Source organism: Carcharhinus amblyrhynchos, unplaced genomic scaffold (assembly GCF_965287045.1).
Source record: "Carcharhinus amblyrhynchos unplaced genomic scaffold, sCarAmb.v2.hapA scaffold_755, whole genome shotgun sequence".
NCBI classification, from domain to species: Eukaryota; Metazoa; Chordata; class Chondrichthyes; order Carcharhiniformes; family Carcharhinidae; genus Carcharhinus; species Carcharhinus amblyrhynchos.
Window position 1 is genome coordinate 59,571 of NW_027650495.1, and position 15,500 is coordinate 75,070.

The 15,500-nt window shown below is 50.1% G+C and overlaps 1 protein-coding gene across 1 annotated transcript; it reads left to right on the plus strand.

Moving 5' to 3' along the window:
- Positions 1–1,172: 1,172 nt before the first annotated feature.
- On the plus strand, positions 1,173–15,200 carry LOC145340069 (protein phosphatase 1 regulatory subunit 3A-like; the record flags this gene model as incomplete). The annotated part of the gene is made up of 3 exons (XM_080184488.1): positions 1,173–2,022; positions 14,615–14,664; positions 15,148–15,200. Coding segments are annotated over exons 1-3 (921 nt in total), but the record flags the coding sequence as incomplete, so codon positions are not given.
- Positions 15,201–15,500: the final 300 nt, after the last annotated feature.

Genomic DNA, 15,500 nt, shown 5'->3' on the forward strand with positions numbered 1-15,500 from the left:
GGGATTTGCAGACTATTCCCCGGTCTGGGATTTGCCGACTATTTCCCGATCTCTGATTTGCCGACTATTTCCCGGTCTGGGATTTGCAGACTATTCCCCGGTCTGGGATTTGCAGACTATTCCCCGGTCTGGGATTTGCAGACTATTTCCCAGTCTGGGATTTGCAGACTATTTCCCGGTCTGGGATTTGCCGACTATTTCCCGATCTCTGATTTGCAGACTATTTCCCGATCTCTGATTTGCAGACTATTTCCCGATCTCTGATTTGCAGACTGTTTCCCGATCTCTGATTTGCAGACTGTTTCCCGGTCTCTGATTTGCAGACTATTCCCCGGTCTGGGATTTGCAGACTATTTCCCGATCTCTGATTTGCAGACTGTTTCCCGGTCTCTGATTTGCTGCCTCTATACCGGGCTGTGATTTGCGGACTATTTGCAGGTTATGGGTCGCATTTTCCCAGTGCTGATGCAGGGTGCCTGCTTTATTTAAGCTGTTGGATATCTGCACCATTCCCAGCTGCTGCTGCTGTTTAAGTGTCTCTGGATGGTTTGCTTTCTCTTGCCCTCACTGACCCCTGGGTTCTGTGAGTGGCACTGCCTGGGGTTCTGTCTCTGCCTGTTTGTCTGTGTGTGTCTCCCAACCTGACTGTCAGCTGTGTGAGTGGGTCTGTCTCTCTCTCTCTCTCTCTGTCTGTAAGTGGGTCTGTGTGTGTCTGTCTCTGTCTGTGAGTGTCTCTGTATCTCTGTCGGTCTGTGTGTGTGTGTCTCTCTCACTCTGTAGGTGGGTCTGTGTGTGTGTTTGTCTCTCTCTCTCTGTCTTCCACCCTAACTGATAGCTGTGTGAGTGAGTCTGTCGGTCTGTGTCTCGCTCTCTCTCTATCTCTGTGAGTGTGTCTGTGTTTCTGTGTGTGTGTGTGGGACTCTCTTTTCCTGTGGGCCTGTGTGTGTGTGTGTCTCTCTCTGTGAATGAGTGTGTGTGTGTGTGTGTGTGTCTCCCACCCTCACTGACTGGGAGCTGTGTGTGTGGGTCTGTCTGCATGTCTCTATCTGAGTGTCTCTGTCTCTGTCTGCCTTAGTGTCTCTAACTCCCTTTCTGTCCTGCCCCCTTCACTGACTGGGAGTCCGTGTGTGTGTGTGTGTGTGTGTGTCTCCCCCCCCCCCCCCCCCCCCAACCCCGACCCCCTAACTGAGTAACCCCCTGTGCAATGAGTATCTCAGAACCACACACCCTGGACGCCATGTACCTACAGGTACCGGAGACCCAGAGACGTGGGTCGGAGCTGCTGGAGGAGGAGGATGAGGAGGAGGAGGAGGAGGAGGAGGATGCATACCGGGTACACCTGATCCCCAGATCCTCCCCCACCCCCAGGAAGAGGTCGCTGTGCCCGGAGGAGGTTGAAGATCCCTGTCCGGACCGCAAGGTGTCCTTTGCCGATACCTGGGGCCTGGACTTGGCCCACGTCAAATACTTTGAGGAGTTTCATTTCCCCGAATCCCCGGAGCCGCTGGAACTGAGCGTCCGGGAGCAGCAGCCCCCCTTCTACGTCTTCCCCGCCTTCATCCTGCCCGCCAGCCCCTCCCAGCTGCTCGACCGGGTGCGGCTGCACAAGGTGGAGGTCGAGTCCATCCAGCCGGCCGAGGGGGACCCCCTGAGCGTGGAGGGGGTGATCCGGGTGCTGAACCTCTCCTTCCAGAAGCTGGTCTACATCCGCGCTACGCTGGACGGCTGGACCACCTTCTACGACCACCCAGCCGACTACGTGGCCGGCTCCTCGGACGGCGACACCGACCAGTTCAGCTTCCGCCTCTCCTTCGCCGCCCTGTCCGTCAGCGACGGCGCCCGCATCGAGTTCGTGGTGCGCTACGAGACCCCAGCCGCCGTCTACTGGGCCAACAACGGGGGGCTCAACTACTCCGTGGTCTGCAAGCTGAAGGAGCAGGCGGCCCCCACCCCCCGAGCCTTCGAGGACGACCAGCCCGAGGTCAGACCCCTCCGCAGCTGCCTCAAGACCACAGTCGGCAGGTAGGGAGTCACCTAGGTTAGTGTGGGCGTGTGTGTGTGAGAGACTGGGGCAGCGATTGGGATTTCATAGAAACCCTACAGTGGAGAAAGAGACCCTTCGGCCCATCGAGTCTGCACCGACCAAAACCCCCCCCAGGCCCTACCCCCCCCCCCCCATATCCCTACACATTTACCCACTAATCCCTCTCACCTACACATCCCTGGACACTAAGGGGCAATTTCTTAGCACGGCCAATCAACCTAACCCGCACATCTTTGGACTGTGGGAGAAACCGGAGCACCCGGAGGAAACCCACGCAGACACGGGGAGAATGTGCAGACTCCACACAGACAGTGACCCCGAGCCTGGAATCGAACCCAGGACCCTGGAGCTGTGAAGCAGCAGTGCTAACCCACTGTGCCACCCATCCTGCTTCTTGTGCAAAGTCTTGATGTGGAGATGCCAGCGTTGGACTGGGGTAAAACACAGTAAGAAGTCTCACAACATCAGGTTAAAGTCCGACAGGTTTATTTGACAGTAAACGCCACCAGCTTTTGGGGTCTGAGACTTCTTCTTGTGCAAAGGACATACCAGGGACAGCTTGATTTATTATTGTCACATGTGTTGGGATCTAGTGAACAGTGTTGCTTCTTGCGCGCCATACAGGGCACAGTGGGTTAGCACTGCTGCCTCGTGGCACCAGGGACTTGGGTTCAATTCCAGCCTCGGGTCTCTGTCTGTGTGGAGTCTGCACATTCTCCAAGTGTCTGCGTGGGTTTTCTGCAAGTGCTCCGGTTTCCTCCCACAGTCCAAAGATGTGTATGTTTGGTGAATTGGCCAATTGCCTCTTTGTGCCCGAAAAATGCAGAGGTTAAAGGGATTGGCCAATAGAGGGAGGCATTAGAAGGGTAAATATGTGGGGCTCCAGGGATGGGGCCTGGGTGGGATTGTTGTCAGCCCAGGCTTGATGGGCCAAATGGCCTCCTCCTGCACTGTAGAGATTCTACAGACAAAGCATACTGTTCACAGAGAAGGAAAGGAGAGGGTGCAGAATGTAGTGTTGCATTCATAGCGAGGGTGTAGAGAAAGATCAACTCAGTGCGAGGTAGGTCCATTCAAAAGTCTGACAGCAGCAGGGAAGAAGCTGTTCTTGAGTCGGTCGGTACGGGACCTCAGACTTTTGTATCTTTTTCCCAACGGGAGAAGAGAGAATGTCCGGGGTGTGTGGGGGGGTCTTTAATTATACTGGCTGCTTTGCTGAGGCAGCGGAAAGTGTAGACAAAGTCGATGGACGGTTTGAGTGATGGACTGGGCTACGTTCATGACCTTTTGTAGTTCCTTGCGGTCTTGGACAGAGCAGGAGCTAAAAGTGATACAACTAGAAAGAATGCTTTCTATGGTGTCTTGTGTACAAGACATACCAGGGCAATTTTCCACGTTTGTTGGGTAGATGCCAGTGTTGTAACTGTGCTGGAAGAGCTTGGCTAGGGGAGTGGAAAGTTCTGGAATCTTCAGTACTATTGCCGGAAGGTTATCAGGGCCCATTTGCCTGTGCAGTATCCAGTGCCTCCAACTGTTTCTCGATATCACACGGAGGGAATCGAATTGGCTGGAGACTGGCATCTGAGATACTGGGGGCAACTGGAGAGGCCGAGATGGATCATCCCCTCGGCACTTCTGGCTGAAGATTGCTTCAGCCTTATCTTTCGCCCTGAGCTCCTCCATCGTTGCGGGTGGAGTGTGCTCCAAAGGCAGTAGGGGATACACAGTAAGAAGTCTCACAACCCCAGGTTAGAGTCCAACCAGTGTATTTGATAGTCATCTCACAAGCTTTCGGAAACAGTGTTCCTTCGTCAGGTGTGTGGAAGGTTCGTAGTGAGATATTGAGGAGCAAATATGTCCACAATTTGTGGAGATGTGTAAAAGCAATAGGGTTATGAGCTGATTTCAAGTTTCCCTACATTGTCTGGGATATACATTGTGTTAAGGTTTGGATGGATTAGATTTCTTAAGACGGAGACTTTTCAGGTCAATTGTAGGGGGAGCTGCGCTGGACCTAATTCTGGGGAATGAAGTCTGACCGGTGGTGGTGAGGGAGCATTTTAGTAATAGCGATCACTTCATGGTACAATTTAAACTTAAGAACATAAGAAATAGGAGCAGGAGTCGGCCATCTAGCCCTTCGAGCCTGCCCCGCCATTCAATAAGATCATGGCTGATCTGAAGTGGATCAGTTCCACTTTCCTGCTTTCTCCCCATAACCCTTAATTCCCCTGTCTGTCAGAAACCTATCTACCCGTGACTTAAATATATTTAGCGAGGCAGCCTCCACCACTTCAATGGGCAGAGATTCACCACCCTTTGAGTGAAGAAGTTCCTCCTCAACTCTGATCTAAACTGCAACCCCCCCCCCCCTTATCTTGAGGCTGTGTTCTCTAGTCCTGCTGTCCTTTCTGAGCGGGAAGAATCTCTCTACCTCTACCCTATCCATCCCCTTCATTATCTTATATATCTCTATAAGATCCCCCCTCATCCTTCTAAACTCCATCTAAACTTGTTATGGACAAAGAAATAGACAAGCTTAAAAGAAAGTTTTGGATGGGGGGGAGAGCCGATTTTAGTAAAATAAGACAGGATCTGGCTAAGGCAGACTGGGAACAGCTACTAATGGGAAAATCTACAGAAGAGCAGTGAGGGGAATTCAAAGAGGAAATGGGGTTCTCTCTAAGGTGATAGGTAGGAATAACAAGCCCAGAGATATTTAAGACAGGCTTTGAAAAGTACCACAGAACATTACAGCTCAGAAAGAGGCCTTTTGGCCCTTCTTGTCTGTGCCAAACCATTTTTCTGCCTAGTCCCACTGACCTGCACGTGGACCATATCCCTCCCCACCCCTCTCATCCATGTACCCGTCCAAGCTTTTCTTAAAAGTGACCCTGCATTTACCACTTTATCCGGCAACTCATTCCACACTCCCATCACTCTCTGTGTGAAACCACCCCCCTAATATTCCCTTTAAGCTTTTCCCCCTTCACCCTTAACCCATGCCCTCTGGTTTTTTTCTCTCCTAGCCTCAGTGGAAAAAGCCTGCTTGCATTCACTATCTCTACCCATCAAAATCTTACACACCTCTATCAAATCTCCCCTCATTCTCCAGGGAATAAAGTCCTAACCTATTCAATCTCTCTCTGTAACTCAGTTTCTCAAGTCCCGGCAACATCCTTGTAAACCTTCTCTGCACTCTTTCAACCTTATTAATATCCTTCCTGTAATTAGGTGACCAAAACTGTACACAGTACTCTAAATTCAGCCTCACCAATGTCTTATACAGCCTCACCATAACATTCCAACTCTTATACTCAATACTTTGATTTATAAAGTCCAATGTTCCAAAAGCACTCTTTACGACTCAATCTATCTGTGATGCCACTTTTAGGGAACGATGTATCTGTATTCCCAGTTCCCTCTGTTGTACTGCACTCTTCAGTGTCCTATCATTTACCCTGTATGTACTACCTTGGTTTGTCCTTCCAAAGTGCAATACCTCACACTTGTCTGCATTAAACTCCATCTGCCATTTTTCAGCCCATTTTTCTAGTTGGTCCAAATCCCTCTGCAAGTTTTGAAAACCTTCCTCACTGTCCACTACACCTCCAATCTTTGTATCATCAGCAAATTTGCTTATCCAATTTACCACATTATCATCCAGATCATTGATGTAGATGACAAACAACCAGTGGAGGCATTGGTGAGGTAAAGAAAGTGCAGGGTGGAGCCTAAGAAAGCAATTAGGAAAGCAAAAAGGGGATATGAGAAAGCTCTGGCTGATAAAAGTATGGAAACTCCCAAGATATTCTATAAGTAAATCAATGGGAAGAGGATAACCAGGGAAAGCTTATGACCCATTAGGGGCCAAGGGGGCAATCTATGAGTGGAGCCAGAGGACATTAATAGAGTGTTGAATGAATACTTCATATCCACCTTCACTCAAGAGAATGGGACAATGGTATGGAATTCAGTGAGACAGAGACTGAGAGGTTCTTGAGCAAATTGACATAGGGAAGGACAAGGTATTTGAGTGTTGGCAGTCTTAACATAGAAACATAGAAGATAGGAGCAGGAGGAGACCATTTGGCCCTTCCAGCGTGTTCTGCCATTCATTACAATATGGCTGATTGTCCAACTTAATACCTTAATCCTCCTTTTTCTCTTTAACCTTTGATCTCATTCACCCCAAGTGCTATAGCCAACCACCTCTTGAATACATTCAATGTTTTGGCATTTCCTGTGAAAATGAATTCCGCATACTCAGCATTCTTTGGGTGAAGAAACATCTCTTCACCTCCGTCCTAAGTGGTCTACCTGAATCCTCAGTCTGTGACCCCTGGTTCTGGACTCCGCCATTATTGGGAACATCCTCCTGCATCTACTCTGTTTAATCCTGTGAGAATTTTATAAGTCTCTACGAGGTCCCCTCTCATTCGTATGAACTCCAGTCCTGCCTCATTCATCTGAACTCCACTTAACAGAGGAACCTGGAGTGGGAGGGTGAGAATCCGGTCGTTGTGGTACATGTGGGTGCCAACGACGTAGGCAAAATGCAGACTGAGGATCTGGGGAGGGAGTATGAAAAGCTGGGAATGGAATTAAAAAGTAGAACCGACAAGGTGGTTATCTCTGGGCTACTGCCTGAACCGAGTGCAGACGGGCGTAAGGTTGATAAGATTAAGGAAGTGAATGGGTGGCTCAGGGATTGGTGCAGGAGGAATGGGTTTGAATTTATGGGGCATTGGCATCAGTATTGGGGTAGGTGGGACCTGTTCGGGCGGGATGGGGTTGGTCTGAACCGTGCTGGGACCACAGTCCTGGCGAATCGTGTAAATAGGACTGTAGACAGGGCTTTAAACTAATTGGGGGGGGGGGGAGGGTGCGAGGGTAGGTGACATTACGGGGGCTAAAGTTAAGGAGACGGTACAGGTAAGAGAAGAGGCCGAGGATGTCCCAATAATAAAGGGAGTAGGGGGCGGGAGTATGGTTGGTGCTGTTCTGGCAAATAGGGTCCAAGTGAAGGCTGGGATGAAGGCACTTTATCTGAATGCACGAAACATTCGGAATAAAGTGGATGAGCTGGTGGCGCAGATCAGCACAAATGGATATGATCTGGTGGCCATTACAGAGACGTGGCTGCAAGGTGACAGGGACTGGGAGCTGAATGTCCAGGGGTATCAAGTGTTCAGGAAGGATAGGCGGGAGGAAAAAGGGGGGGGGCGTAGCTCTGCTGATTAAGGATAGCAACAGAGTGGTAGCAAGGGATGATATAGGAACCAAAGAGCAGAACGTGGAATCGTTGTGGGTGGAGATTAGGAACAGCAAAGGGAGGAAGACGCTGGTGGGTGTCGTCTATAGGCCCCCGAATAATGATCTGGAGGTGGGGCGGGCTGTTAACGTGCAAATAAGTGTGGCGTGCAGGAATGGGACGGCGATAATTATGGGGGATTTCAATCTACATATTGATTGGTCGACCCATGTTGGACGCGGTGGGCTCGAGGAGGAGTTCTTGGAATGCTGCCGGGATAGTTTCCTTGAACAGTGTGTGTTGGAGCCGATGAGGGAGCGAGCTATCTTGGATGTGGTGCTATGTAATGAGGCGGGTAGAATTAGGGAACTTGCGGTGAAGGATCCTCTTGGGGAGAGTGATCATTGTATGGTGGAGTTTGTGATGCTGATGGAGGAGGAGAAAGTGGGTTCCCGGACACGCGTCCTTTGTTTGAACAGAGGGGAGTACGGTAGGATGAGAGAGGAATTGGCGAATGTTGACTGGGGGAGCGCGTTGGAAGGTAGGTCTGCTGAGGAGCAGTGGAGGATCTTCAAGGAGATCTTTCTTGGTGCTCAGCAGAAATTTATTCCGATGGTTAAAAAGGACCGTAGGAGGAGAGGGAATAAGCCGTGGATAACGAAGGAGGTGAAGGAAAGTGTTAAATTAAAAGCGGAGGCGTTTAGAGTAGCTAAGAGTAGTGGGCGAGAAGAGGATTGGGAGAGGTTTAAATGTCAACAAAGATTGACAAAGAAGTTGATAAAGAAGGGTAGGATAAACTATGAAGCTGGGCTAGCGCTTAATATAAAAAAGGATAGTAAGAGTTTTTATAAATATATAAAAAGGAAGAGGCTGGCTAGGGTGAATGTTGGACCCTTAGAGGATGAGAGGGGGGACTTAGTGGTAGGGGATGGGGAAATGGCTGAGGCCTTGAATAACTTTTTTGTTTCTGTCTTCACAGAGGAAGACGTGAATAATTTGCCGGGTGTTAGCGATGGAAAGGTGGTAGGACTGGAGGGTCTCAATGACATTATTGTTACTAGAGAGGCAGTGCTCGACAGACTGGAGGGGCTGATTGTGGACAAGTCCCCAGGACCGGATGGAATGCATCCGAGGGTTCTGAAAGAAATGGCGGAGGTGATAGTGGATGCCTTGGTGGTTATTTTCCAGACGTCGCTGGATTCCGGGAAAGTGACGGAAGATTGGAAAGCGGCTAATGTTACGCCATTGTTTAAGAAGGGTGCCAGGCAAAAGGCAGGGAATTATAGGCCAGTTAGTTTAACGTCTGTTGTAGGTAAAATGTTAGAATCCGTCATCAAGGAGGAAATAGCAAGGCATCTTGAGGGGAATTGTTTGATAGAGCAGACGCAGCACGGTTTCGTTAAAGGGAAGTCGTGTCTGACAAATTTACTGGAGTTCTATGAGGATGTGTCTAGGGCGGTGGATAGAGGAGAGCCGGTGGATGTGGTCTTTCTTGATTTTCAGAAGGCGTTTGACAAGGTACCTCACAAGAGGTTATTGCAGAAGGTCAGGGGACATGGAGTTGGGGGTAGGGTGTTAGCGTGGATAGAGGATTGGTTGTCAAATAGGAGACAGAGAGTAGGGGTCAATGGGTGCTATTCGGATTGGCGGTTGGTGACTAGTGGAGTGCCCCAGGGGTCGGTGCTGGGGCCTCAGCTATTTACCATTTATATAGATGATCTGGAGGAGGGAACCGAGTGTGTGGTGTCGAAATTTACTGATGACACCAAGATTGGTGGAACGGCAAATTGTGCGGAGGGTGTGGAGAGTCTGCAGAAGGATCTAGATAGGCTGGGCGAATGGTCCAGGAAATGGCAAATGGAATTTAATGTTGGCAAGTGTGAGGTGGTCCACTTTGGTACGAGTAATGGTAGGAAGGACTGTTACTTACGTGGCGAAAAACTGCAGCAGGCGACGGTGCAGAGGGACCTCGGGGTCCTTGTGCATGAGTTGCAAAAACCCAGCCTGCAGGTGCAGCAGGTGGTCAGGAAGGCGAATGGGATGCTGGCCTTCATAGCGAGGGGGATTGAATATAAAAGTAGGGAGGTCTTGCTGCAGCTGTATAGGGCATTGGTGAGGCCGCAGCTGGAGTACCGTGTGCAGTTTTGGTCGCCGTACTTACACAAGGATATTTTGGCCTTGGAGGGAGTGCAGAGAAGGTTTACTAGGCTGATGCTGGAGTTGAGGGGGTTGAGCTATGAGGAGAGGCTGAATAAACTAGGCTTGTACTCGTTAGAGTTTAGAAGAATGAGGGGAGATCTCATTGAGACGTATAAGATGATGAATGGGATGGATAGGGTAGAGGTGGAGAGACTCTTCCCGCTCAGAAAGGACAGTAGGACTAGGGGGCACAGCCTCAAGCTAAAGGGGGGGCGGTTTAGAACGGAGTTGAGGAGGAACTTCTTCACTCAAAGGGTGGTGAATCTCTGGAATTCTCTGCCCGTTGAAGTGGTGGAGGCTGCCTCGCTAAATATTTTAAGACGCGGGTTGATGGGTTTTTGATAAGCGAGGGGATTAAGGGTTATGGGGAGAGGGCAGGAAAGTGGAACTGAGCCACGACAGATCAGCCATGATCTTATTGAATGGCGGGGCAGGCTCGAAGGGCTAGATGGCCTACTCCTGCTCCTATTTCTTATGCTCTTATGTAACCCCACTTAAGTGGATAAATCTCCAGGAGCAGATGAATTCTGTCCTAGGTTGCTGTGGGAGGCAAGGGAGGAGTTTGCAGGAGATATGAGCTAAATTTTCAATTCCTGTCTGGCCACAGGGAAGGTCTGTGGTGTCCTGGTGTTGTGAGACTTCTCACAGGGAAGGTGCCAGACGACTGGAGAACAGCTCGCGTGGTTCTACTATTAAAGAAGCGTTGTCGAGATAAACCACGGAACTACAGACCAGTGAGACTCACACCAGCTGTAGGGAAACTAGTGGAGAAACTTATGAAGGAGAGACAAGGCTTGATCAGGGATAGTCAGCATGGCTTCATCAGAGGGAGGTCAAAAATGAGATTGAATTTTTTGAGGGGGTGACCGGGTGTGTAGGTGAGGGTAGTGCAGTCAATGTAGTTTATATGGATTTCAGCAAAGCCTTTAACAATGTCCCACATGGGAGACTTGTAAAGAAGGTAAATGCAGATGGAATACAAGGTAATTTGATAAAGTGGATTCAAAATTGGCTCAGTTTTAGGAGACAGAGGGTGATGACAGATGGCTGCTTTAGTGACTGGAAGCCAGCGCCCAGTGGTGTTCCACAAGGATCTGTGCTGGGTCCCCTTTCTTCATCATTTATATAAACTTATTAAACTACATTTCTTAGAGGCACAGTCCAATCACACCCTACACTCTTCATAGATAACAAGGACACCTATGTCAGACTCCTATTTATTGACTACAGCTCAGCCCTCAACACCATTATTCCCACAAAACTCATCTCCAAACTCCGTGGCCTGGGCCTCGGCTCCTCCCTCTGTAACTGGATCCTGAACTTCCTAACTCACAGACCACAATTAGTAAGGATAGGCAACAACACCTCCTCCTCAATCATCCTCAACACCGGTGCCCCACAAGGCTGTGTTCTCAGCCCCCTACTATACTCCTTATACACCTCTGACTGTGCGACCAAATTCCCCTCCAACTCAATTTTCAAGTTTGCTGACGACACTGCCGCAGTGGATCGGATCTCAAACGATGATGAGACAGAGTACAGGAATGAGATAGAGAATCTGGTGAACTGGTGCAGTGACAATAATCTCTCCCTCAATGTCAACAAAACAAAGGAGATTGTCATCGACTTCAGGAAGTATAAAGGAGAACATGCCCCTGTCTACATCAATGGGGATGGAGTAGAAAGGGTCGAGAGCTTCCAGATTTTAGGTGTCCAGATCACCAACAACCTGTCCTGGTTCCCCCCACGCTGACACTATAGTTAAGAAAGCCCCACCAACGCCTCTACTTTCTCAGAAGACTAAGGAAATTTGGCATGTCCGCTACGACTCTCACCAACTTTTACAGATCCCCCATAGAAAGCATCCTTTCCGAATGTATCACCGCTCAGTCTGGGCTCCTGCTCTGCCCAAGACCGCAAGGAACTACAAAAGGCCATGAACAAAACCCAGTCCATCACACAAACCAGCCTCCCATCCATTGACTCTGTCTACACTTCCCGCTGCCTCGGCAAAGCAGCCGGCATAATCAACGACCGCACGTACCCCGGACATTCTCTCTTCCACCATCTTCCATCGGGAAAAAGATACAAAAGTCTGAGGTCCCGTACCGACCGACTCAAGAACAGCTTCTTCCCTGCTGCTGTCAGACTTTTGAATGGACCTACCTCGCATTAAGTTGATCTTTCTCTACACCCTCGCTGTGACTGTAACACTACATTCTGCACCCTCTCCTTTCCTTCTCTATGAATGGTATAGAGTCACAGACGTTTACAGCAGGGAAACAGGCCCTTCAGCCCAACTTGTCCATGCCACCCTTTTTTTTAAACCCCGAAGCTAATCCCAATTGCCCACATTTGGCCCATATCCCTCTACACCCATCGTACCCACGTAACTATATAACTGCTTTTTAAAATGATAAAATTGTACCTGCCTCTACTACTACCTCTGGCAGCTCATTCCAGACACTCACCACCCTCTGTGTGAAAAATTGCCCCTCTGGACACTTTTGTATCTCTCCCCTCTCACCTTAAACCTATGCCCTCCTTTGGGAAAAGATATTGACAATCTAGCTGATCTGTGCCCCTCATTATTTTATAGACCTCTATAAGATCACCCCTCAGCCTCCCACACTCCAGACAAAAAGTCCCAGTCTATCCACCTCTCCTTATAACTCAATCCATCAAGTCCCAGTAGCATCCTAGTAAATCTTTTCTGCACTCTTTCTAGTTTAATAATAACCTTTCTATAATAGGGTGACCAGAATTGCACACAGTATTCCAAGTGTGGCCTTACCAATGTCTTGTACAACTTCAACAAGATGTCCCAACTCCTGTATTCAGTGCTCTGACCAATGAATCCAAGCATGCCGAATGCCTTCTTCACCACTCTGTCCACCTGTGACTCCACTTTCAAGGAGCTATGAACCTGTACCCGAGATGTCTTCGTTCTGTAACTCTCCCCAGTGCCCTACCAGTAACTAAGTCCTGCCCTGTTTCAGTCTACCAAAATGCATCACCTTGCAGTTGTCTAAACTAAACAACATTATGCAACAACCTACCGTGCGGTACCTTGTTAAAGGCCTTGCTAAAGTCCATGCAGACATCAACAGCACTGCCCTTGTCTACCTTCTTGGTTACCCCTTCAAAAAACTCAATTAAATTTGTGAGACATGATTTTCCACTCACGAAGCCATGCTGACTGTCCCTAATCAGTCCTTGCATCTCTAAATGCCTGTAGACCCTGTCTCTCAAAATACCTTCTAACAATTTACCCACCACAGATGTCAGGCTCACTGGCCTGTAGTTCCCAGGCTTTTCTCTGCAGCCCTTTTTAAACAAAGGTACAACATTTGCCTCTGTCCAATCTTCAGGCACCTCACCTGTGACAACCGATGATTCAAATATCTCGGCTAGGGGATCTGCAATTTCCTCCTTAGCCTCCCACAACGTCCTGGGGTATACCTCAGCAGGTCCCGGGGTTTATCTACCTTGATACTTTGTCTGTTTAGCGCAAGAAACAATACTTTTCACTGCATACTAATACAATAATAAATCAAAATCTCTCTCCCTCTCCATCCCGGTCGGTCTCTCTTCCTCTCTCTGTATCCCAGACTCAAGAACAGCTTCTTCCCTGCTGCCATCTTTCCCTTACACTCCCTCTTCTCTATCCCAGTCTTTCTATCTCTCTCTCTCTCCCTATCCCAGTCTCTTTGAATGGACCTACCCTGTATTAAGTTGACCTTCCTCTACACCCTAGCCATGACTGTAACACTACATCCTGTCCACTCTCTCCTTTCCTTCTCTATGAATGGTATGATTTGCCTATATACTGCACAAGAAATGATACTTTTCATTGTATACTAATACACGTGACAATAATAAATCAAATCATTTGAAGAAGGATTGATGCTATGGCTTGGTGGAGGTAAAGGGGAAGTTTGGGGATATAAACTGGGGTGTATCGGTGGGGGAGGTAGTGGTATTGTCGCTGGACTAGAAATCCAGAAAGCCAGGGCAAGACCCGGGGACCCAGGTTCAAATCCCACCGTCGCAGATGGTGAAATTAGAATTTAATAAAAATCTAGAATTAAAAGTCTAATGAAGCCATTCTTCTTCAAGGCCACATAGAAACATCGCAGAATAGAGGGAGGCCATTCAGGCCATCTTGTCCATGCCATCCCGAGGACACCCAGGTACCCCTTCTAACCCCACCTTCCTGCACCCAGCCCTGTAGCTTACAGCACTGAGGGTGCAGATCCAGGTGCTGTTTAAAAGTGTTTAGAGTCTCCACCACCCACTCGGACAGTGAATTCCAGATATCCACCATCCTCTGTGTAACAAACCTCATGCCCCCTCTACACTGACTGCCACTGATCCTGAATCTCTGTCCCCTGGTTCTAGAATTCTCCATCGAGGGGAAACTATTATATTCTGTCCACTCTATCTCTCCCCCTCATCATTCTGTACACTTCTATCAAGTCACCCCTCAGTCTTTGTTCCAAGGAAAATAACTCCAATCTCTCCTCGTGGTTACACATTTCTGGCCCTTTCATCTCCCTTCAGCAAAGGAAATAGAATCCTACAGTGAGGAAGGAGGCCATTCAGCCCATCGAGTCTGCACCAACCACAATCCCACCCAGCCCCTATTCCTGACACCCCATACATTTACCCGAGCCAGTCCCCCTGACACTAAGGGGCTATTCAGCACTGCCAATCCACCTAGCCAGTACATCTTTGGACTGTGGGAGGAAACTGGAGCACCCGGAGGAAACCCACACAGACACAGGGAGAGTGTGCAAACGCCACACAGACAGTGTTCCAAGCCGGGAATCGAACCCACGTCCCTGGCGCTGTGAGGCAGCAGTGCTAACCCACTGTGCGACCGTACCATCTACCTGATCCAGCCTACATGTGACTCCAGGGGCACAGAATTGTGCCCTCTGAACAGGGGCAACTAGGGATGGGCAATAAATACTGACCCGGCCAGCGACACCCGCACCCGTAAATGAATTTGAGAAGGCTGGGCGGTGGGGGTAGTGAGCTCCGTGTGTTACCGCTGTGCTGATGATGTTATACGTGGGATTTTCATTACTTCCCGCACACTGTTTGTGTTGTAGGTACAGCCGACAGGAGGAGGAAACAGAGGAAGCTGAGAGGGAACAAAAAGGTAAGAAACTCATTAACTGGTGTGTGGGGGGGGAGGGGGGGTGGATCACTGTGTGTGTGGGGCAGGGTTTGCAGTGTGTGTGGGGGGCGGTTGCAGTGTGTGCGCGGGGGGGTGGTTTGCAGTGTGTGTGTGTATATGTGTGTGTGTGTGTGTGTGTGTGTGTGTGCGGGGGGGGGTTTGCAGTGGGTGTGCGGAGGGGGGGTGTCGCAGTGTGCGTGCGTGTGGGGGGTGGGTGTCACAGCGTGTGTGTGTGTGTGTGTGTGTGTGTGCGGTCGCAGTGTGTTGGGGGGGGCGTTCAGTGTGAGGTGGAGATGTTCCATCCCAGGCAGCGTCCTGGTGAATCTCTCTGCCCCCCCACCCACCCCCCCCACACTGCGACCGGAATGGCACCCACCCCTCCGCTGTGACATCCCCGTCAGTGTGAGTGAGCAACCCGGGCAGCACCGAGACAACACCCTCACTCTGTGTTCCCCCCCAACTCAGACTCGAGCAAGAACCCCGAGGTCAGCACCAAACCCAACGACTGGACTCTGCAGGTGAGGGTTCACAGGTCGGAGGTCAAACCTACGTCGCGTGCTGGCTCTGTCAGGCGGGGTCAGAGAGTGTGGGTGGGGGCAAGGTCGGGGAGTGTGGGGGGGGAAGAGGTCGGGGGGTGTCGGGGGGAGGTGGGAGGGTGTTGGGGGGAGGTGGGGGGGTGTCGTGGGGGGGTGTCGGGAGGAGGTGGGGGGTGTCGGGAGGAGGTGGGGGGGTGTCAGGGGGAGGTGGGGGGGTGTCGGGGGGAGGTGGGGGGGTGTCGGGGGGAGGTTGGGAGGTGGGGGGGTGTCGGGGGGAGGTGG